At 38.3% G+C, this 25,140-nt stretch overlaps 1 protein-coding gene across 2 annotated transcripts in view; it reads left to right on the top strand.

Moving 5' to 3' along the window:
• The first annotated feature begins 10,705 nt into the window (after positions 1-10,705).
• STIM2 (stromal interaction molecule 2) overlaps positions 10,706-25,140 on the top strand; it is an 85,962-nt gene continuing 71,527 nt past the window's right edge. For both annotated transcript variants that reach the window (XM_077776590.1, XM_077776593.1), the window contains exon 1: positions 10,706-10,833. In XM_077776590.1, coding sequence (XP_077632716.1) covers positions 10,786-10,833 — 48 coding nt within the window. In that variant the 5' untranslated portion in view covers positions 10,706-10,785. The remainder of the gene's footprint in view (positions 10,834-25,140) is intronic.

Raw genomic sequence — 25,140 nt, 5'->3', positions numbered from 1 at the left:
ATTCAGTACACAAATATTTTTTGAGCACTTGCTGTGAGCAGGCACTGTTCTAGGCACTCAGGAAAGAGCAGTGATCACAGTAAAAGCCCGAAATCTCATGATTGCATTCAAGTGGGGGCATTGGGCAGTAAGCAGATACACAAATTGATTCTGTAGCGCCGGGTGATAAAATGCTATGAAGAGACAATACAGCAAGCAGAGGGAGCCTAAAGGCAAAGGCTTTTAGATAGGGAAATAAGGTGGCCTTCGAGGAGAAACAGTTCAGTTGGAATGAAGGGAGTTACCTGATCCTGAGTGGATTTGGGAGAAAGCCCTTCAGGCCAAGAAACTAAGGAGCTTTTCAGTGAGTAGTTTATTAATATTTTTTCTTTTATTTTCACTTGAATAATCCCCTCATAATCTGACCCTCACTGATATTGTCAGTCTTTTATCTTAGTTTTCCAATTAAATGAGAATAATAGGGGTGCCTGGGTAACTCAGTCAGTTAAGCGGTTAAGCATCTCATTCTGCTGAGGTCAGGATCTCATGGTTTGTGGGATCAAGCCTTGCATGGGGCTCTGTGCTGACCCCTTGGAGCCTGCTTGAGATTCTGTCTCTCTCTGCCCCTCCCCTGCTTGTTCTCTCTCTCTCTTTCTCAAAATAAGTAAACTAAAAAAAAAAAAAAGAGAGAGAACAGTAGTGCCTACTTTCTAGGCAAACTGAAATGTGTAACAGGCAATTTATATATAGTATATAATAGGCATTCTGCAATTAGTAGTTATTGTCACATTGTTTTGTTAGTATAATAGCACATTATATTCTTGCCTATACACGTCTTCCTAGAGAACATTTGCTCATCTTTCAAGAATAAATGTAAATATCACTTCTCCTTGAGTTTTTTCTTGCTATTCACATAGACTACTCTTTCATTTTGCCACCATTATATGTTTATTACATGTCTGTCACTGTATTTGCCATATATAACTTTATTTACCTGCTTTACTTTTTGTATACATAGCTTCTGTACCTAGTGTCTGGCATCTGTATATTTTCTAGATAAATAACTTGTGTTCAGAAATTCATTTATTTGCCTTCTAATGCTTATGTATGTTTAAATCATTCAACAAATATATCAGTCACTGTGGTAATACAGTTACTATGAGGTTTGTTCAAGGGGAATGTGAGTCAAAGTGAAGATGTTATGAAAAGGAATGGTAATGTAGGAAGTATAGGTATATATTCTAGATTATTAACATCATTCACGGAGTGTCGCTTCTATGGGACACATTTATGTTTCTTGGTGTTATCAGCTCCTTGGGTCCTGGTAATATCAGTGGTAGCAATACTTTATTCTTTGATGTTGGTGACACTGTGGTCCATTTATGTTCATTATACTGACACTGGAACATGGATTGGAATCTTGAAGACTTGTTCGAATCCTAGCTCTGCTATTTCTTAGGGAGGTGATCTTGAGCAAGTTACTCATGCATCCCATTTCCTCACCTGAAAAATGGAGATAATATTTTATGTCCCCCACAGGGTTGTAAAGATTATGTATATAAAATAGTATTGGTTTTTGGAATGTAGTAGATATTTCTTATTAGGTGAAATCATTTTAATTATTAGACTTTGTTTCTGCAGAATCATACCGAGCATTTGTTTGGCTTTGAGTAGAGGAAAACAAGTTGGAATTTAACAGCGATGTTTGTTTGTTGCTCACTTTGGTTAAGTTTTATTTTGTTTCAGTTGATATCTTTTTCTTCAGCAGAAAGTGCTATTCTTGATCCAGAGAAAAGAAAGGAATGCTCAGTGTATAATGCTAAAAAGATTTATCACACCATATTGCATTTAACACAAAGTGAGGGCATGGAGCAGAGGAAATCTGTCTTAGCTGTCCCGTGGGTGTCCAGCACCAAGCACGAGGCCTCACTCATTACAGGCACTCCATATCATGTCTCAGTAAACAAGTTAATTCAGCTTAGATATCTGAGAAACACGTTTCTGACTATGGAATGCAGGAGTGTGCTGGTGCATTTTGCGTGGCTAAGGTGAGGTCCGTGAGGCAAAGGAGAGCCATTTTGGCATTTTAGCAATTGTCTTTGAAACCATTCTACCTAATTTATTATATGCATAGATCTTTTGTAACAGTTTGTATATTTAGAAAAGAAATTTAACCCAAACTGGCCAGCCAGTTTGGGTTAAAATGATTACTTCTGCTGAATTAACCTAGAAGGGAAACAGTTGAGAAAAAATGAAAAAGACTTTAGAGCAGGTAATGGGGCTCAGAATTCACAACTGTTCTGAGTTAGATTTCTAGTCCTTAAGTCACTGGACCCAAAGGAAATAAAATTTTATGTGGGGAGATGGATTACTCTTGCCATATCTTCAACTCCTGTCTTTCCTTTCCTTCTCTTCTGCTTTTCTAACTTGGCAAAACACCAAATCCTAGAGCAGTCTTTGTCATTTACCTCCTCCATTCTTTGGAGGCCTGCGGTATTGCCGGCTGCTAGGATTTCAGTAGCACTTCCTGACAGCTGTGCTTCCCAGTCTTGCCTCCATTCTATTTTCCACTATCACCAGAATGATCTTTCTGTAATGAATCTGATTGTTAGGCTTCCCCCTGAGAATCCTTTATGGGCTTCTCATAGTTTTCAGGATAAAAATCCAAATTCCTTAGTGTGGAAAACAACTCTTGGTCTTAGAGATCTGGCCCCTTCTTAATAGTCTCTTACCTAATCTCTTTTCTTTTTTCCATATATTCTCTGTACTCCAGACGCATTAACCAGTGGCATTTCTCTGAATGTTCAACATTTTTTTCATGTCACTGAATATATGATGTTTCTTTTTCCAGGCATGATTTTCCCTCCTTCCTGAGGTCATCAAGTGTAGGTCATCTAAACTCCCCAAGGTTACCTCTAGAAAACATATGCCTTTTTCTCTCCCAGTCTGGATTGGGGCTCTTCCTCCCTGGCTGTCATAGCACTCCACACCTAGTGTTTTCAGTGGTCCCTAACCTGGTATATTGTAGTGGTCCACATGCCTCCTTGATCACTAGACTGTAAGATGTTTTGAGTACAGGATACTCTTATTATCTCTATGTTTCCTCATGCCTGTCACTGTTTGCACAGTGTAGAAGCCTAGAAGTTTGTGATTTAGTTAATGTATGAAGTAACAGAATTTAGTAGAGACACAGAATTGCCCAACTAAGCCCAACTAAGTATTATGAATGTGAGAAATGGAAGATGTTTTCCTGCCTTGGTCACAAGCTCAATTGTATAGGCAAAAGGATCCATGAAGCAGTTAGAGATTAATAAAGTACAACATTAATGAGGACTTAGGTTGAGTGATATGAGAATCAAATACTCAGATTTCAAATTCCTTAGCCTTTCTTATCTGCTCTTTATTTTTCTCCTTATTTCTTAACCATTGCTAGCATGCTCTACCTTTTACTTCTTTATGTTGTTATACACATCTCCTCCACTATGCTGTAGTTTCATGATTTTTTTTTTTTTTTGAGAGAGAGAATGCGAGAAAGTGTGAGTGTGCACTGGAGAGGGGCACAGGGAGGGGGAGTGAGAGAATCTTTAGCAGGCTCCATGCCACCCAGGCCCCCCTCATGAGGAATTTTTATCTCTCTTTTCTCTATGGTATTTCCCATGCCTGACACATGGTAGATGCTTAATAGATACTTGTTGAATGGTTGGAATGGTGTTCAGAGAAGGAAGTAATCACTAGAAGATAGTATAGATACTTTATGAAAGACTTCCTGAAGAAGTTACATCCTGCAACAGACCTTGACAGATAGGGTTTCATTAAATAAGTTAATTTAAGTAAAAAAAAAATCAATTTTCTTATTTATATGACATTTTGTCAGATTATATGTTTCTCCCAATTTTCTTTTAAAGCTTTACAGGTTTTTAGAGACCTCATTATTCACTTCTTTTATTAGAGTTTGACAGGGTTGACAACAAAGCCTATTTAGTCAGTGAGTGATGCCAGCCCTTCTATACTATTTGCAATAACTTCATATATTTATTAGCAAAATAAAATATATGTAAAAAGAAAACACGTGTGCTGGAGGCAATAACACATTCAGATCTTTATTCTCTATGTATAGTATCTGGGAGCTTTTGTTTCATATCCATTCAAAATAAGTACAAATGAGTTTGAACTTATAGGCATATCAGGGCTCTGGTGGTTTCATGAATTAGGGATCTTAACGGACCAGTGTTCCTGTAAGTTTTTAGATTTTAGCAGATCTTGATCAGAGATTTTAAATATGTATACACACATATGTCACACAATTTATGATTCCATTTTCCCCTTTTATAGTTTCCTTTTGTTTCTTTTTTTTCCAGGACTAAATTAAGATCAGCTTTTGAGTTAAAACTATTAAAACTGTTGACTAGCCAAAATAAGTTATAACTGGAACATGTAGGTAATATAGATTTGCATTATTTTACCAGAAAAGTTTATTAATTGATTTCCAGTAATGACTTCGTGCAATGTTTTTTCCTAAGCACAGAATGAGATTATTTCTTAGGCCATTATAGGTGCGGTAGATCTTAAGTAAGCATCTGGACTGCTGTATTTTGGAGATGTGGTAACTAAGCCACAAAGACAAGTGATTTGTCCAAAATCAGACAGTTAATTTGTAACAGAGCCATAATGGTAAACTAGAGCTTTGGCTATTGTTGAGAAAACCAAACTGGCTACCCCTTCTATTATGCCAGTCACTTTATTAAAAAAAAAATTAATGTTTATTTATTTGAAAAAAATGTTTAAACATTTTATTTATTTTTGAAAGACAGAGCATGTGTGGGGGAGGGCAGTGGGAGGGGAGACAGAATCTGAAGCAGGCTCTAGGCCATCAGCACAGAGCCCCATGTGGGGCTGGAACCCATGAACCATGAGATCATGACCTGAGGCGAAGTCGGAAGCTTAACTGACAGCGACCTGTGCTCCCAGCTAGTAACCACTTTAAACTTTAAGGCCAGTTCTATTTCTATAAATACATGTGGATCTGATGATGTTTTAAGAGTATTTTAGTGATCTGGTAAAATAGCTTTTGTCAATCCACTGGTCAACCAGATTGAGTGTAAATGAAGTTTTGGAAGTACTTTTTCATTTCGGTGTATAGGCTGTTTACTATTTGAGTCAACATAACTTTTATTGATCTGATTTTAAGCTATGAAAGACCCCATATTGTCTCTAAATTGTTAATTTTAGACAATCTGAATGTGGAAGTTTACACATTTTCCATAGGAAGTGGTTTAACCAATCAATGTATATTAAAGAAAATATGAGGAATAAGATTTTTAGAGGTGCCTGGGTGGCTCAGTCGGTTGAGCGTCCGATGTCAGCTCAGATCATGATCTCTCGGTTTGTGGGTTCGAGCCCCGTGTCGGGCTCTGTGCTGACAGCTAGCTTAGAGCCTGGAGCGTGCTTCAGATTCTGTATCTCCCTCTCTCTCTGACCCTCCCCTGTTCACATTGTCTCTCTCTCTCTCAGAAATAAATAAAAAACATTAAAAAATTAAAAAAAAAAGATTTTTGAAAATTGTGGGTTTTTTTCCTTGTTAAATTTAAGAATTTATATATTTTGAAAGGTATTCAAATGGGTGAACTCTTTGATTCTTAAATAGAGAAGTGAAAAAAAAAAGGTTCGAAGTATCATGTGCCTATTCTGAATATCCTTTTCTTGTATTCTCTGATATTTTCCTTGGGTTCACATTTTAATTGAACTGGATTATTTGAAAATAGCACCTTGTATTCTGTGATTTTTAGGTTCTCTTTTAGTTTAGTTTTTTTTTTTAAGGAAGGAGCTCTGTTTTTGGGGGGAAGTAATTAGTAAATATAGTAGGTTGGATAAGGAAGAAACGGTTAAAGATGTGGAAGAATATAGACAACTTGAAGTCAGGACTAGAGTTATTCCTGGTTGTCGTTGGCTCATATCCATTAAATTGAGGTACTTATTTTTAGTCAGTTGTATTCCTGTATTATACTTTTGATGACTCTGCTAGACTTTTTAAAACCTATTGGTTTGACTTAGTCTGATATTTAATTTGTTGTTTTTCTTGTAAATTATATTCTCTTGCCTATCGTCTGTGTTTTGGCATGGCAAGTCAGTCATTCATTGCTCATTGTTCTGTTTCAGATCCCTGCCTGTCACTGAGTCCACCATGCTTCACAGAAGAAGATAGATTCAGCCTGGAAGCTCTTCAGACAATCCATAAACAAATGGATGATGACAAAGATGGTGGAATTGAAGTAGATGAGAGTGATGAAGTAGGTGGAAAACTTTCCTTAGAGTTCTCTTCAATTTTCCCATCATTCCTCAGCTCTATCTTTAACGTCTTTAGTTTTTCTCTTTGCATTTTAATTTACATGGTTTTCCTTATTTTTTTCTCACCACGCATATACAAGTCTTCCTGATTTAATAAGAATCTTCATGTTCTTGCATTTCTTAAACATAAATCCTGTTTTGACTTTACAAACCACCACAAAACTTAGTGGCTTAAGGTCACAACAGTTTGTCCTGATTCTCTGGATTGATTGCGCTCAGCTGGGTATTTTGCTGTTCACTTTGTATGGGTTGAGGTCACTGTGATGGTTGCATTCAGTTGGGGGCTCTGCTGTGGCAGGAATGATGACCTCATAGCCTTCACAGTCTCTCTCCATGTGGTCGCTCATCATTCAGAATCTAACTCAGGCTTCCTTACAGCATGGCAGCTGGCTTCTGGGTGGCAGTGATCCGAGACAGCCAAGTTGCCATATGACAGTGCTTACCATGACTCTGCTTGCCAGTGCCTGGTAATATCAAATTAGCTTAAAGCAAGTTATTTGGCTAAGCCCACAGTCTGTGTAGGAGAGATTATACAAGGGCATGAATGCCAGGAGATGTGGTTTATTGGGGGTCACCAGTATAATGATCTACTGTACCCACTGTACAAGTAAATCATGTTGTATTTCTTAAGCATCTTCCCCCTGACGTACCTCCAGGGTCCCTCTTAGTTTCTACATAGAAATTGTTTCTTTATTTGGCGATAGTCTTATTCTAGCCAGATCTCCTGGTCATTTTTCAGGCCTCTTCCTTTGTTAACATTTGTCATGGTTGAGATGCTTCTCTTTGAGTTCATATGATACTGAATTACATTATCATCTAATGTTATATAACAATGACATTCTCTAATCACATTGTTATCTAATAGTAACATTCTCTAAAGATTCATTCTTGATCTGCTGTATAAAACATTTATCTTGCAAATGCGCATCCTTTTTTTGGCTGTACTTGATTCCTCCATCTCCAAGCCAATCCAGATTCCTGACCTATAATGTATTGCTTTCTGCCTGACATCTTTTGAGGGTTCTTACTTTTGCTTTCAAGTTAGTTTGTCTAAAACCAAATCCCAGTTCTCCTCCTTGAAATCTCTCACTGTGCAGTGGCACTACTGGACCTACCTAATTCTTCTCAGGTGTTGGCAGACTTTTTTTGTAAAAACCCAAGTTATGGGGTGAAATGTGCACCCCCCAAAAAAAACAAAAGACATATTTTGAAGTCCTAACTTCTGGTTCTTCAGAGTGTGACCTTATTTGTAAGTAGAGTCATTTTTCAGATGTAATTGGTTATGCTAAGGATATATTGGAGTTGTGTGGGGCCTTAATCCAATGACTGGTATCCATGTAAGAGAGGAGAGCACCATGTGTGACACTGACACTGGGGAGAAGATGACCGTGTGACAATGGAGGCAGAAATTGGAGTTACAGAGCTGCAAGTCAGGGAATGACAAGAATTGCTGGTGACATCAGAAGCTAAGAGAAGGGCATGGAAAAGAGTTCTCTTTCTACAGACCTCAGTTTCCTCAGTGGTCTGGTCTGTGCTACTGAAAGTTCCAGCCCTCTAATCACCTGGTCCATGTGTTGACCAGCCCCAGACTGAGGTGATCTAGAGGCCCATTCCAAGTCATCTTTTAGCATGAACTCAGGTGTGATCAGAAGGGGCAAAATACTCTCCTATCACTCAGGAAATTTCTGTGCCAGGAGCCAAGGACAAAGCCAGATATATTTCTTATTACATCACAATTAGAGAACCATTTAAATCTGAAAAGAATAGTAAAAACTCACATTTTTTTAAATCATTAAAAGTATCATCAAACATGATCTGTTAAAGTTGTGTATAATATATAGACAGAGAGGTATTAAGTAAGCTTATGCAGGTATTTGACAGCCTATTTAAATGTATCTGATTGCATAATAGTTCCTCAAATTACAAGTTATTTTAATCTTTTTAACCTCATCATCAGGTATTAAATGCTCAAATGTGTGAAGTGTTTTTACTGCTGTGCCAAACAAAGTAAGCACGCATGGCATATATAATTTATACTTCAGAGGAATTCATCTTTTTAAAAAAATTTTTATTTAAAAATTTTTTTAATGTTTTATTTATTTCTGAGAGAGAGAGAGAGACAGCATGAGCAGGGGAGGGTCAGAAAGAGAGGGAGATACAGAATCTGAGGCAGGCTCCAGTCTCTGAGCTGGCTGTCAGCACAGAGCCCGACACGGGGCTCGAACCCACGAACTGTGAGATCATGACCTGAGCTTAAGTCGGAAGCATAACCGACTGAGCCACTCAGGCGCCCCCAGGGGAATTCATCTGGAGTCTTTTCAGATTCAGTGGAATTCGAAACATTTTGTAATAAAAGTTAGAGCTAAAAACTTTGTTAAAATATAAAGCTTATGTTAAAAGAACTTAAGAATTCTGTGAGTACTGTAAGCGCGCTTTGATGTTTAGAAACAGAAGATGCTATCCTTTGCTCTGCATTTCTTCTAATAATATTTGAAAGCAAATAAACTATGCCACTATATTTTNCAATTTATGATTCCATTTTCCCCTTTTATAGTTTCCTTTTGTTTCTTTTTTTTCCAGGACTAAATTAAGATCAGCTTTTGAGTTAAAACTATTAAAACTGTTGACTAGCCAAAATAAGTTATAACTGGAACATGTAGGTAATATAGATTTGCATTATTTTACCAGAAAAGTTTATTAATTGATTTCCAGTAATGACTTCGTGCAATGTTTTTTCCTAAGCACAGAATGAGATTATTTCTTAGGCCATTATAGGTGCGGTAGATCTTAAGTAAGCATCTGGACTGCTGTATTTTGGAGATGTGGTAACTAAGCCACAAAGACAAGTGATTTGTCCAAAATCAGACAGTTAATTTGTAACAGAGCCATAATGGTAAACTAGAGCTTTGGCTATTGTTGAGAAAACCAAACTGGCTACCCCTTCTATTATGCCAGTCACTTTATTAAAAAAAAAATTAATGTTTATTTATTTGAAAAAAATGTTTAAACATTTTATTTATTTTTGAAAGACAGAGCATGTGTGGGGGAGGGCAGTGGGAGGGGAGACAGAATCTGAAGCAGGCTCTAGGCCATCAGCACAGAGCCCCATGTGGGGCTGGAACCCATGAACCATGAGATCATGACCTGAGGCGAAGTCGGAAGCTTAACTGACAGCGACCTGTGCTCCCAGCTAGTAACCACTTTAAACTTTAAGGCCAGTTCTATTTCTATAAATACATGTGGATCTGATGATGTTTTAAGAGTATTTTAGTGATCTGGTAAAATAGCTTTTGTCAATCCACTGGTCAACCAGATTGAGTGTAAATGAAGTTTTGGAAGTACTTTTTCATTTCGGTGTATAGGCTGTTTACTATTTGAGTCAACATAACTTTTATTGATCTGATTTTAAGCTATGAAAGACCCCATATTGTCTCTAAATTGTTAATTTTAGACAATCTGAATGTGGAAGTTTACACATTTTCCATAGGAAGTGGTTTAACCAATCAATGTATATTAAAGAAAATATGAGGAATAAGATTTTTAGAGGTGCCTGGGTGGCTCAGTCGGTTGAGCGTCCGATGTCAGCTCAGATCATGATCTCTCGGTTTGTGGGTTCGAGCCCCGTGTCGGGCTCTGTGCTGACAGCTAGCTTAGAGCCTGGAGCGTGCTTCAGATTCTGTATCTCCCTCTCTCTCTGACCCTCCCCTGTTCACATTGTCTCTCTCTCTCTCAGAAATAAATAAAAAACATTAAAAAATTAAAAAAAAAAGATTTTTGAAAATTGTGGGTTTTTTTCCTTGTTAAATTTAAGAATTTATATATTTTGAAAGGTATTCAAATGGGTGAACTCTTTGATTCTTAAATAGAGAAGTGAAAAAAAAAAGGTTCGAAGTATCATGTGCCTATTCTGAATATCCTTTTCTTGTATTCTCTGATATTTTCCTTGGGTTCACATTTTAATTGAACTGGATTATTTGAAAATAGCACCTTGTATTCTGTGATTTTTAGGTTCTCTTTTAGTTTAGTTTTTTTTTTTAAGGAAGGAGCTCTGTTTTTGGGGGGAAGTAATTAGTAAATATAGTAGGTTGGATAAGGAAGAAACGGTTAAAGATGTGGAAGAATATAGACAACTTGAAGTCAGGACTAGAGTTATTCCTGGTTGTCGTTGGCTCATATCCATTAAATTGAGGTACTTATTTTTAGTCAGTTGTATTCCTGTATTATACTTTTGATGACTCTGCTAGACTTTTTAAAACCTATTGGTTTGACTTAGTCTGATATTTAATTTGTTGTTTTTCTTGTAAATTATATTCTCTTGCCTATCGTCTGTGTTTTGGCATGGCAAGTCAGTCATTCATTGCTCATTGTTCTGTTTCAGATCCCTGCCTGTCACTGAGTCCACCATGCTTCACAGAAGAAGATAGATTCAGCCTGGAAGCTCTTCAGACAATCCATAAACAAATGGATGATGACAAAGATGGTGGAATTGAAGTAGATGAGAGTGATGAAGTAGGTGGAAAACTTTCCTTAGAGTTCTCTTCAATTTTCCCATCATTCCTCAGCTCTATCTTTAACGTCTTTAGTTTTTCTCTTTGCATTTTAATTTACATGGTTTTCCTTATTTTTTTCTCACCACGCATATACAAGTCTTCCTGATTTAATAAGAATCTTCATGTTCTTGCATTTCTTAAACATAAATCCTGTTTTGACTTTACAAACCACCACAAAACTTAGTGGCTTAAGGTCACAACAGTTTGTCCTGATTCTCTGGGTTGATTGCGCTCAGCTGGGTATTTTGCTGTTCACTTTGTATGGGTTGAGGTCACTGTGATGGTTGCATTCAGTTGGGGGCTCTGCTGTGGCAGGAATGATGACCTCATAGCCTTCACAGTCTCTCTCCATGTGGTCGCTCATCATTCAGAATCTAACTCAGGCTTCCTTACAGCATGGCAGCTGGCTTCTGGGTGGCAGTGATCCGAGACAGCCAAGTTGCCATATGACAGTGCTTACCATGACTCTGCTTGCCAGTGCCTGGTAATATCAAATTAGCTTAAAGCAAGTTATTTGGCTAAGCCCACAGTCTGTGTAGGAGAGATTATACAAGGGCATGAATGCCAGGAGATGTGGTTTATTGGGGGTCACCAGTATAATGATCTACTGTACCCACTGTACAAGTAAATCATGTTGTATTTCTTAAGCATCTTCCCCCTGACGTACCTCCAGGGTCCCTCTTAGTTTCTACATAGAAATTGTTTCTTTATTTGGCGATAGTCTTATTCTAGCCAGATCTCCTGGTCATTTTTCAGGCCTCTTCCTTTGTTAACATTTGTCATGGTTGAGATGCTTCTCTTTGAGTTCATATGATACTGAATTACATTATCATCTAATGTTATATAACAATGACATTCTCTAATCACATTGTTATCTAATAGTAACATTCTCTAAAGATTCATTCTTGATCTGCTGTATAAAACATTTATCTTGCAAATGCGCATCCTTTTTTTGGCTGTACTTGATTCCTCCATCTCCAAGCCAATCCAGATTCCTGACCTATAATGTATTGCTTTCTGCCTGACATCTTTTGAGGGTTCTTACTTTTGCTTTCAAGTTAGTTTGTCTAAAACCAAATCCCAGTTCTCCTCCTTGAAATCTCTCACTGTGCAGTGGCACTACTGGACCTACCTAATTCTTCTCAGGTGTTGGCAGACTTTTTTTGTAAAAACCCAAGTTATGGGGTGAAATGTGCACCCCCCAAAAAAAACAAAAGACATATTTTGAAGTCCTAACTTCTGGTTCTTCAGAGTGTGACCTTATTTGTAAGTAGAGTCATTTTTCAGATGTAATTGGTTATGCTAAGGATATATTGGAGTTGTGTGGGGCCTTAATCCAATGACTGGTATCCATGTAAGAGAGGAGAGCACCATGTGTGACACTGACACTGGGGAGAAGATGACCGTGTGACAATGGAGGCAGAAATTGGAGTTACAGAGCTGCAAGTCAGGGAATGACAAGAATTGCTGGTGACATCAGAAGCTAAGAGAAGGGCATGGAAAAGAGTTCTCTTTCTACAGACCTCAGTTTCCTCAGTGGTCTGGTCTGTGCTACTGAAAGTTCCAGCCCTCTAATCACCTGGTCCATGTGTTGACCAGCCCCAGACTGAGGTGATCTAGAGGCCCATTCCAAGTCATCTTTTAGCATGAACTCAGGTGTGATCAGAAGGGGCAAAATACTCTCCTATCACTCAGGAAATTTCTGTGCCAGGAGCCAAGGACAAAGCCAGATATATTTCTTATTACATCACAATTAGAGAACCATTTAAATCTGAAAAGAATAGTAAAAACTCAATTTTTTTAANAAGAATAGTAAAAACTCACATTTTTTTAAATCATTAAAAGTATCATCAAACATGATCTGTTAAAGTTGTGTATAATATATAGACAGAGAGGTATTAAGTAAGCTTATGCAGGTATTTGACAGCCTATTTAAATGTATCTGATTGCATAATAGTTCCTCAAATTACAAGTTATTTTAATCTTTTTAACCTCATCATCAGGTATTAAATGCTCAAATGTGTGAAGTGTTTTTACTGCTGTGCCAAACAAAGTAAGCACGCATGGCATATATAATTTATACTTCAGAGGAATTCATCTTTTTAAAAAAATTTTTATTTAAAAATTTTTTTAATGTTTTATTTATTTCTGAGAGAGAGAGAGAGACAGCATGAGCAGGGGAGGGTCAGAAAGAGAGGGAGATACAGAATCTGAGGCAGGCTCCAGTCTCTGAGCTGGCTGTCAGCACAGAGCCCGACACGGGGCTCGAACCCACGAACTGTGAGATCATGACCTGAGCTTAAGTCGGAAGCATAACCGACTGAGCCACTCAGGCGCCCCCAGGGGAATTCATCTGGAGTCTTTTCAGATTCAGTGGAATTCGAAACATTTTGTAATAAAAGTTAGAGCTAAAAACTTTGTTAAAATATAAAGCTTATGTTAAAAGAACTTAAGAATTCTGTGAGTACTGTAAGCGCGCTTTGATGTTTAGAAACAGAAGATGCTATCCTTTGCTCTGCATTTCTTCTAATAATATTTGAAAGCAAATAAACTATGCCACTATATTTTATTAGTACCTTACAGAATCTAGAAATCCATTGTCCAGTGCAGTAGCTACTAGCTACATTTGTCAATCGAACACTTGAAATTGACCTGTGTTAAAAGGGAAAAATGCACTTCAGATTTTGAATATGAGAAAAATAATGTAAAATATTTAAACTTTAAAATACTGATTACCTGTTGGAAATGATAGTATCATGGACATACTGGAGTACATAAAATATAATACAAAACTAATTTCATGTGTTTCATTTTACTTTTTCATGTGGCTTCTGGAAAAGTTAACACCACATATATAGATCAGATTGGTTTGTATCAGACAGCGCTGATCTAGAGACTGGCTTTAAGGAATAAGTTGTTAATTCTGTGGCCCTTGGACTGTTTGGTGCCTTCTGTTCAGAATGCAGCTACATCTTGATTTGTATTTCTTGTGTCTCTTTTTTAAAGAAGTAAATGATAATACCATTGTGAGTTTTGAGCAGTCATCATTCAAAAACTTAATGAGTTTAATAGAAAATCATTTTTTTTTTAAAGTTTATTTATTTTTGAGAGAGAGACAGAAAGAGTGCATTGGGGGGTGGGGGTGGGGCGAGAGAGAGAGAGAGAGAGAGAGAGAGTATCCCAACCAGGCTCCACACTGTCACCACAGAGCCCAATGTGCGACTTGAATTTACAAGCCATGAGATCCTGACCTAAGCTGAAACCAAGAGTTGGACGCTTAACTGACTGAGCCACTCACGGCGCCTAATAGGAAATCTTAATTTAAAAAATTAAAATACATAATTTCTTCTGATTTTTTTGTTTAAAATATTTTTTTTTAATTTAGAAAAATATTTAGCATTTGAAAATGCTACTTGAAAACTTAATTTTTTTCTCTGTAGTGCGCCTGCTTTGTCTTTTGTTCTTGGTTATATGAGAAAGCATTTACTTTTCTCATTTATTCATGCATTTCATACTGAGATAATATTTGAGGGTCTGGTTATGCCAGATATTCAGATAGAGCTTGGAGTACATTGGGACAAAACAGACTGAATCCCACGCGAATCTTCAAGCCCTTCAGTGAGAATTCTGTTGGGGCAAAAAGGCAGACTAAACAAAACACCAAAAAAGTAGGGAAAATAGGCTGAGGACAGGCAGATGACAGAAGCTGTAATTTTAAACAGGCGCTCACGGCAGGCCTCATCAAGAAGGTAACATTTATTGAAAGTGCATGCTATATGCAGTACTTGGACCAGTGAGAGAATAGGTATCTGGCAATTTTCCAGAACTATTTTCAAACTGAAATTAGAGAATGTGAGTGTTTTAGATTAGGAACAGGATGTAAAGCTTTTACTCTGGCTTAAGATCAAAAAGATTAGATGTCAATGTATGCTCAATCTGTGACCTGTTTAGATTGAGTTTTGATTACAGTAACATTTCTCTGTTCTGCCAGTACTGAAGATATTTGGAAAATATAGGTAATTGATTAATAAATACTTTGAATAAGAGAAATGGATGGTTTCGTTTTCCTGAGCACAGCGTAGGAGGCAATGAGAATTCATGTTGTTATTGCCCACTTTGTGACTGAAAACTTTATTATGGTTTCTAGTGTGTATGAACTTTGTTGTCTGTTTTTACTTTTCCTCCTTTTAAAAAATTTTTAAAAATCCTTTTCCCCCCCTTCTTTTTATCCATGCTTATCTTTTACTAAGGTCATTTAGAATAAGTAGTTTTAGAGTTTATGTTCTTATCAGTTGTTTGATATTTATAATCAACTTTAAAACCAACTTATATTAGGGACGCCTGGGTGGCTTAGTCGGTTAAGCGTCCAACTTTCGCTTAGGTCATGATCTTGCGGTTCGTGGGTTCGAGCCCCGCGTCGGGCTCTGTGCTGACTACCAGCTCAGAGCCTGGAGCCTGTTTCAGTCTGTGACTCCCTCTCTCTCTGACCCTCCCCTGCTCACGCTGTCTCTCTCTCTCTCTCTCCTAGAAATAAATAAAACATTTAAAAAAAAGTTTAAAAAAAAATTTATATTAAAAAAACTGATTGTACCTGATATTTTGGTTTTTCTTACATTTACAATTTCTGCCTGAAAAGCAGAATTTGTGTGTACACTGCTTAGAAAACTTAGTTAACAGCACAGATGTGTGTCTGAAACAAGGTGAATCGGGGCACCTGTGTGGCTCAGTTGGTTCAGCGTCAGACTTCAGCTCAGGTCATGATCTCGCAGTTGGTGGGTTCAAGCCCCGCATCAGGCTATGTGCTGACTGCTCAGAGCCTAGAGCCTGCTTCAGTTCTGTGTCTCCCTCTCTATCTGCCCTTCCCCAACTTGTGCTCTCTCTCTCTCAAAAATAAAAAACATTTTAAAAAAATGAACCAAGGAGAATCACTATGAAACAGGCAAAAGTAGGGTTAGAAAAACCTGGCAGAAAATATCTTTTGTTTTTTATTGTTTTTATTTTTTAATGTATATTTATTTTTGAGAAAAGAGAGGGAGACAGAGCATGAGCAGGGGAGGGGCAGAGAGAGAGAGAGAGAGAGAGAACCAGAATCTGAAGCAGACTCCAATCTCTGGGCTGTCAGCACAGACAGCTTGGCTCGATCTCATGGACTATGAGATCATTACCTGAGCTGAAGTCGGACCCTTAACCGACTGAGCCATCCAGGCGCCCCTAGAAAATACCTTTAAAATAGGATCAGCGAGTTTTGGAATTATGTGGAGTACTGCTGCCAAAGGAATAAATGCATGTAGTTTTTACTGAAATTTTAAAGTTAAAATTGTAACTTAGGTATTATCTTTTGCTATGGAGCAAATTCCCCCTAAACTTGGTGGCTTACAGCAGCGTATGTTTACCATCTCAGTTTCTGTGGATCCCAATTCCAGGTGTGGCTTTTTGGCTGTGGGGCTTTCACCAGGCCACTGTTCGGATATCAGCTGATATTTCGGTGTCCAGGCCTGCTCATGGGGCTCTTGGTTCCACAGGTCTTTATTGGTTGTTGGCTGGAGATAATAGTTTCCTGCCACATGGCTCTCTCCGTAGGGTGGCTCATAGCATGGCAGTGGGTTTCCCTCAGAGATAGTGGGAGGGCACTCTCAGAGAGAAAGAGAGAGAGAGAGAGCAAGAGAAGGCAACAGCATGGAAGTTAAAGTCGTTTTGTAAGCTAAGCTTGGAATTAGAATCCCTTTTTACTTTTTTTGCTATATTCTCTTTGGTAGAAGGGAGTCACTAGGTCCAGCTGATACTCAAGGGGAGGCTGTTAGACGGGATGAATATGAGGATGTTGGGCTCATGAGCGGCCATTTTGGAGGCTGCTTACCAGTTTGTTTCATACTCGGCTAACTAGAGATATTTGATGGTAAATTCTCAAGCCAAGGAATTATAAAGTAGAAAAACAATAAAGTTATAGAACTTCCTTCTAAAGGCCTCATGTTGCAGAAGACCATAATAAGACTTATGTTGATCTTAGTTTATATCTACAATTTTAAAGCATTGGTATGTCTGAATAAAATTATCTTTTTAAAAAAATTTTTTTGTGGGGGAGAGAAAGTGCAAGTCGGGGAAGGGCTGAGAGGAAAGAAAGAGAGACTCTTAGGCAGGTCTTGACGCAGGGCTTGATCTTATAACCATGAAATCATGACCTGAACGGAAATCAAGAATTGGGCACTTAACTGACTGAGCCACCCAGGTGCCCCTAAGAGTATCTGTTAAGTAGTGGGTTGCATGTGGAATCATGTACAGGTACAACTTCTGTGACCAGAGGGTCACTTGGCGTTCACCTGAAAGGATGAGCTGGGCAGAGGTGAGGCGAGGATAGAAGGTGCTCAGAGCTCGTGCTGTCTGTTAAGTTGCAGTTATTGTATTTTCCTACATATTTCAAAGTTTTATAGTTTCATAGTTCAGTTAGCTGATATGTTATCATAAAAACAGACTGTAATTCTTTCTGGAAAATAATAGCAATACACATACAGTTAGGGTAGCAGAGGGTGTTAATAGGTATTCAGTAAAAAAACAATTAAATGGCCAAAATTGGGACATGATGGATTCATTTAGTTTTGTTACTACAGGAATTATGGAACTTATATTTATGGATTTATATACTAAAATAACAGAAAACATTTATTGAGCCTTTACTCTTTGTTTCATACTATGAGCACTTTGCATGGATTATGGTATAGGCTCCTCACAGCAGCCCTGTGAACAAAGAGTATCCTCTTCTTCTTATTTGCAGATGAGGAAACAGGCTTAGGGAGGTGAAGCAGTATGCCCACGGCCACCAGCTTATATGTGATACAGCCCGGGTTTGATGCCAAACTGGATTCACGTTCTTGATTTCTAGTGCGTGTTGCTTTCTTGTGTTAATGAGTATAATACATCTATATCATTATGCCCTCCTTGGTACAGTTTACAAATAAATAACTGTATGTAAGTAGTGTATAGATATAGTAGATATACTGATATCTACACACACACAGTCATATTAGATGTATTTGATATATGTACACATGCTATAATACTGTTATTTTTACCTTTTTATAATGTTCACAAACATAAATTAAAAATGAGATAAAATAAGTTTTCTCCCTCATAAGTGGATTAGATTGTATATTCCTATGGGGTCTGGGGAACTGACATTGGAGACCCCTGCACTAATGAATTATAAAGCAAGATCTGTTTTAAGTCACATATATTTCATTCTGTTTTTATAAGAACAGGTAATTGTAAGGATTTTTCAAAACAAATTCTCACTAATGTTGATATTTATTTTTCTCTAATTTTCATTATTCACTATATACAGTTTTCTTTTTTAAAAAGTTCATTTATTTATTTTGAGACACAGAGGGAGGGGACAAGAGAGAGCAAGTGTGCATGAGCCAGGGAGGGGCAGAAGGAGAGAGGGAAAGAGATAATCCCAAGCGGGCTCTGAGCTGTCAGCCCAGAGCCTGACATAGGGCTTGCCCTCACGAACCATGAGATCATGATCTGAGCCAAAACTAAGAGTCAGATGCTTGACTGATTGAGCCACCCAGGTGGCCCTGTATATGGGTCTCTTAACTGTGTAGCATATCAGTTCCTGATCTTCTTCTTCTTCTTTTAATGTTTGTTTATTTTTGAGAGAGAAAGCATGAGCATGTTTAGGGGCAGAGAGAAGGGAGTCAGAGGATTTGAAGCAGGCTCTGTGTTGACTACAGAGAGCCTGATGTGGGGTTCCAACTCACGGACCATGAGATCATGACCTGATCTGAAATCAAGAGTGAGATGCTTAACCAGCTGAGCCATCCAGACGCCCCCCTAAACAGTGTTTTGGTTTTTTTTTTTAAACTGCAGTTTGGGCAATTCAAAATAATATAGAGGCTGTCTATGTGTTTTGGAAGCAAGGTGGAAAAATGGTTGGGGCACTTGTCTTTGCATGATGCCTACAGAATGGGGAAGCAAAGGCAATAAATCCATAGGACAGAGTGAATCACTGCAACCAGATCTTTTAGTTTTAAAAGGTTGGTCTAAGGAATCGAAGTATGCTCCCTGGACAAAGTGGCAGCTTTTGGAAACGCAAATACTCAGGTCCCATCCCAGACCTATTGAATCAGAAATGTGGGAGCATGGCTCAGCAATCTGTTTTCACAAGTCCTCTGTTGATTCTGATGCCCATGTTGTCCTTTAATAAATCTAATAGTTGCTTTTGCACTATACTTTTGTAATAGTTTTTATAATCTCAGGCACACTGTTTATATTTGGCTACGGTGATGGTCTTGCAAAAGATATTGTTTCCTGCCCTTATACTTTGTGATTTCAATTTGCCCATGTTCTGTCTTAAAATTTTCTTAAGATGTTCTACAGGAAGTCATAAACATGTGTAGCACAGTAATTATTACTGTAAAGCAGAGTGTGCATATAATTTGCTGGGGAGAGAATCCTTAACTTTTGTTCAAGTAAGATGGTTCTGTAACCTAGAATGGTTAAGAACCATTATATAAGTTATTGAGAGAGATATTAAGAGCATATGTTTATTATTTCATAGTTGTCTTAGGATATTTCTTAAGTTCTAAGTTTGCTGCCTTGCCTCAGCATTTATTTAGTGATTTAGGCTCTTTATGTCTTGTCTTGACAATTGTAGTACCTCTTTACTGGGCTTCCTTCTCTGTCTCTTGCTTTTCTAATTAATTTACCAACTGCTGCTATCTTTCTGTATATGATATTTGGTAAGAACTAGTTCTTCCAGACTGTTTTTATTCTTGTGTCTCCTTGTCCCTCAAAGCAGCCACCATAGGAACCAGAGGACTTTCTCTTACCCTACCCTGTCTTGCTGTCAAGACTGTCTTCTCTCTGCCTGCTCTAACTTTCATGTATTATGATGAGTTCCCTCTTCTTCTGTTTTTTTTTTTTAAGGTTTTTAAAAAATATTTTGTTTATTTTTGAGAGTGAGAGAGAGAGATCATGCACAAGAGAGGAGGAGGGGCAGAGAGAGAGGAGGATAGAAAATCCGAAGCAGACTCTGCGCTGTCAGCCTGGAGCCCCATGTGGGGCTCAGACTTAACAACACTGAGATCATGACCTGAGCCAGAGTTGGATGCTCAACTGACTGAGCCATCCAGGCACCCCTGATGGTTTCCCTCTTCTTGATGCATCATTAGTTGCATGTCTCTTGAGGAGTTTGGTACATATGGATGGATTAAGTGGGCTTTTGTGCTCCCATAGGTAGGTACTTAAATGTCATAATAGTTTCTGTAGAAAGATGTGTTTCAAATGGTAAATACATAATTTTAAATGCAACCAGTTTATAAACTGGGAATGAATGGTCTATGATCTGAGATCTGTCTATAAAGAGCCAAAAACTGGGAATGAATAGTCTATAATATGAGATCTGTCTATAAAGAGCCAAAAACTTAAGAAATCGTTTTCAACCCAGTATCTTTTGCCTCTTACTAGGAAGTTACCCTGCTTCAACTAGTAAATCTTTTAGTCCCTTCCTTCAGATTATTTCCACTTTCTTTAGTCATAATATCTGGCAATTATGTTTTCATTAAAAAAAATCCTTTTCCATTCTTGTTCCATTTGTTTTTAATTTCCCTTAATAGGGGGTCGCCTGGGTGGCTTAGTCGGTTAAGCGTCCGACTTTCACTTAGGTCATGATCTCGCAGTTTGTGGGTTCGGGCCCCGCGTCAGGCTCTGTGCTGACAGCCAGCTCAGAGCCTGGAGCCTGTTTCAGAGTCTGTGATTCCCTCTCTCTCTGACCCTCCCCTGCTCACGCTGTCTCTCTCTCTCTCTCCTAGAAATAAATAAAATAAAAATATAAAAAAGAATAATTTCCCTTAATAGGAGTTTCATGTTAAATACTGTTTTAGACGGGCAGAGGGCAGAGCAGTAGGAGTGTGAATCAGGACCTGTACTGACCACATGGCCGGTGCTGACCCTCTCCTCCCTCCTTCCCCGGGGCATCTTCAGGATCATGGCATGGCACTGCATTCATGTAATACAGACTTTGAATATTTAGCAAGCTTCACATATTGTCTCATCTTCTAAAACATCTTTGAGTTTCGGTGTACAAAACCTATTTATTGCTGTTTCACAAATGGATTAAATAAAATTGTGCCTTAACTGAAACATTAGCTGTCTGCCTTACATTGTTGTTATGGGTAGGGTGACCATGTAATTCATCATCCAAACTGGAATTCTTTTGAGAGTAAATGAGGGTGCTATTAATAATTACACCAGGACAGCAGCTGTGAATGAGGACTGTCCTCAGCAAATGCAGCCGTGTAATTCACTCACTCTGTCTTACCGCAGTCTGCTTTCCGTTGTAATTATCCTTACCCGGGTCTGGCTCACTTCACTAGGTTGTTTTTAAATTGATCCAAGTATTGTGCCAAGGTTTGTGCTATTAGTAAAGCTTGAATTTCAATTTGTGTGTGCCTTTATGTGTGGAACACTTTGTTTTCTAGTAACATGACAGAGATGTCAGCATTACTCTGTTTTTCCTAGAATTAAGTGATTTTTTGGTCTTTTTATTCCCTAGAAATAATACAGTTTAACAATATTTACTGTATTAACTTCAAGTAGTACTCATTGGCCTTTTCATTGATTACTAGAGTATTTTTGTAGTAAGTTTCTGCTTTTCCCAATTTTTATATCTGAAGATTATTGCTATATAATTATTATAATAGCATAATAATACTAACAAGAATAATACTATTATAAAATAGTCTAAGTTTTCCAGTGTTTCTGTCAGAAGTAAGTGCTGCAGTCACTAACCACGTGGTCTTCAGAAGACTATTTTGTTCTAGAAGGCCATTCGTGTGGCCTGAAGGGAAGGTGCTGTGCTGTTCAGGGAGTTGGATGAAAGGTGAATTGGTCTTTTCTTCAGATAACCCTGCCATATGTTGATTATAACATCATAGGTCATAAAGCATTTTGGTGTCTCACATGCTCTTTAGCGATGTTGTTTTGGGGTAGACAAGACAGGTCCTGTCCCTGTCTTCCAGATGAGGAGACTGCGGCTTAGATTATGTTACTTAGGTCACATAGCATAGGAGCGGGGCTGGAGCCCAGCTGTCCCAACTTCCATTCACTCTGGAACATGTGGAGACACAATTCCCAGTGGTTGTGTTTTGAACTTGTGGTCAGTTTTGGACTTTGAAAGAATCTCCCTGGATTCGTTCTTGAACTGTATTTCTATTAATGACCTCAATTTTAGTTGCAAACCTCTAGACATTGATGTCAGCTCTTTGACTAGATCCTCTTACCTGCTTGTTCCCTGTATTCGGTCTGAATCCTGTTGACTTATGTCTTAAGTTATTATTGTTATTTTAAGCATGGCTGGAGAATCGACCTTACCTCACCTTAAAGACTAACCCCGCCCCCCCCTCCCGTATTTCCTTTAGGCTTTCTATCCTGGCTTTGCTGGTTCTGGCCTGGCTTGACAGTGCTCATGGCATTGACTTAATATTGGTATCAAGTGTTGATGACCTGCTTTTTATTACCCTCCCACCCCCATCCCCCAGCCTTTTTATAGGGTTATTAGGCCTGGAGGGCTGAAACTATAAGGCTCTTAAACTCATTTGGTAAAGAGAACCTTTTTAAAACTGAAGGGATATTTTGCCTTAATCCTGAGAATGTTTAAAATAATTGATAAAAAATACTTGAGAGCCTTTCACTTTAATTGCTAATCCTTGCCAATTGACCTTCATTTTTATATCTCCTAAGTTCCTACAATTTCTTTGAAGTCTTAATTCAAGAAGTATGGGATTTTTTATGGACTTTAAAAACTATTTTTCAAACTAAATAGCTGTGTTTTTTGTTTTCATTTTTTCTTTTATTTTCTTTTACTTAGTTCCTTCAAGGGCTTGGGAAATAGTCTAGGCTCCTGACTAAGGGTGTTGTTGAACATTCATTTAAAAACAAAACACACCTAAGGTTTTAAAGTTTCTATTTATATGTATTTATATGTATTTATGTATTGCACTGTACTGAATATGGGGCAGAACAAAAAATACTAGCAGAGACTTTGATGAACTAACCCTCTAGCAGAGATATAAGGTTCTGTGTGTCTAATACCAGGTATGTCAGGGCATATTATTTACTAGGGATACACGTGAATAGTGGAAGTTCTCTTGTGTTTCTGAAGAGAGAGAGTACATTTGTTTGCAGAGCATCTAGAAAAACATGGAGGAGACCTTGAGATGGGCCTGTGGAAGTGGCCCTGGTTTTCACAGGTGTAAACGACAGGTGGGACACTCCAAGAAGAAGGGTCAGAGTAGGGGAAAAAGCATTAAAACAAGAACATAGGGCACTAATTTATGCAATGGCAAATGCTTCAGTCTGACTGGAGTATGGTGGTGTGGGGGATAGCTTTGAAAATAACTTGCTTGTTTTTTTTCCTCTTCCTACTTCTGACTACTTCTCAGATCTCTTCATTGTTCTTACTTTTCTTGCACCCTGCACCCTAAAGTGTATGTATTCCATAAAATTTTTTCTAAGACCTAATTTTTTAAAGAGCAGTTTAGGTTTATAACAAAATTGGGAGGGAGATACAGTGATTTCCCATATACCCCCAACCCCACAGTGGGGTGCATTCTCTTTGATTATCGGCATCACCCCCCACATTGGTACATTTTTTACCCACAGTGAACCTACACTGACATTTTGTAATCACCCGAAGTCCATGGTTTTCATTAGGGCTTGTTCTTGGTGTTGTACATTCTTGGAGTTTGGGTGATTACGTAAAGATGTGTATCCATCATTAGAATATTATACACAGTGCCCTGAAAGTCCTCAGTCTTTATGGATTCAGGTATTTCTTCCATTCCTTTCTCTCTTTTCTTTGGTATTCCCATTATACCTGTGTTATCCTTTCTGTAGTTGCCTCACAGTCCTGGACACACTATTCTGTTTTCCTTCAGTCCTCTCTTTGCTTTCTGGGTTTTGAAATTTCTATCAATACATCTGTCCTCTACTGTTGAGAGTTTTTGTCTGCTCTGCCCAGTCTACTAATAAAGCCATCAAGGGAATTCTTCACTTCTGTTTATAGTGTTTTTGATATGTAGCATTTCTTTCTGGTTCTTTCAGGATTTCCAACTCTGCTTATATTGCTTATCTGTTGTTCTTACATACTACCTACTCTATCCACTAGAATCCTTCGTGAATTAATCATGGTGATTTTAAATTCCTGGTCTGATAATTTCCTACTATGTCTGGTTCTGATGCTTTTCTGTAATGTAAAGACATTGTTTTTTGCCTTCTGGTATGTCTTGTCATGTTTTCTTGAGAGCTAGACATGATGTATGGAATAAAAGAAGCCGATGTAAATAGGCCTGTGGTAATAATTAATAGGCCTGTGGTAATAGGTGTGGGGGTGGGGGAAGTGTTCTGTAGACCCATGATTTGGTCTCAGTCTTCAGTGAGCTGAAGGTTCTGGACTGTAACCTTCACAAGTCTTTCTCCATTTTTGATTTTTCCTATTCCCTTAGGTGAGACAGGATGGCTAGAGCAAGCTGGAATTGGGTGTTCTCTCTTCTCCCACTGGAAGGCTAGAGCCTGGTAGAGTTGAGTTTAGCCTGGTCAGTTAGGCTCTGATAATACCCTTGCAGGTTGGGCTCTGGTTAACTAGTTGCCCCTGAGGGTAGGCCTTGTTATGAGGAACAGAGTGCTCTGGAGTCCATATCTTTATCTCACCTTACAAGGATTATATCCCAGTATACCTGTCATAAGTTGAAAATGTTGCAAGTAGAACATAACATTTAAAACACCTAACCTACTTCAAATGTGTTCAGAACACTGGCATTAGCCTATAGTTGGGCAAAATAATCTAACACAAAGCCTGAATATAGTAAAATGGTGAACATCTCCTGTAATCTACTGAAGACTGCACTGAAAGTGAAGACGAGGGTTTTGGGCCCTTAATGGTTGTCAGGGATTTGGTGGTTTTCCCTCGTGGTTGCCCGGCCACTGGCCCCATCCAGTAGTGTGAGTGTCATTAAACGTGTCACTAGCCCATGAGAAGATCCAAATTCAAAAATCAAAGTACAGTTTCTACTGAATGTATATCTCTTTTGCACCATTGTTAAGTCAAAAAATCCCAAGTTGAACTCACGTCTTGGGTTGGGAACCGTCTGTATTTGGAAATGGTTTTTCCCATCTGCCTGACAGAGCAGGAAGAGATTTTTCTTCAGTATTTTCTGTGGGAATCTGATTGAGCTCCTGGAGGTAAATCTCATGGTTTTGTGGATGTGCC

Source organism: Crocuta crocuta, unplaced genomic scaffold, assembly GCF_008692635.1.
Source record: "Crocuta crocuta isolate KB4526 unplaced genomic scaffold, BGI_CrCroc_1.0 scaffold57, whole genome shotgun sequence".
Taxonomy (NCBI): domain Eukaryota; kingdom Metazoa; phylum Chordata; class Mammalia; order Carnivora; family Hyaenidae; genus Crocuta; species Crocuta crocuta.
Note: the sequence above shows the minus strand (reverse complement) of the source record. Positions and strands in the feature narration are given on the sequence as shown.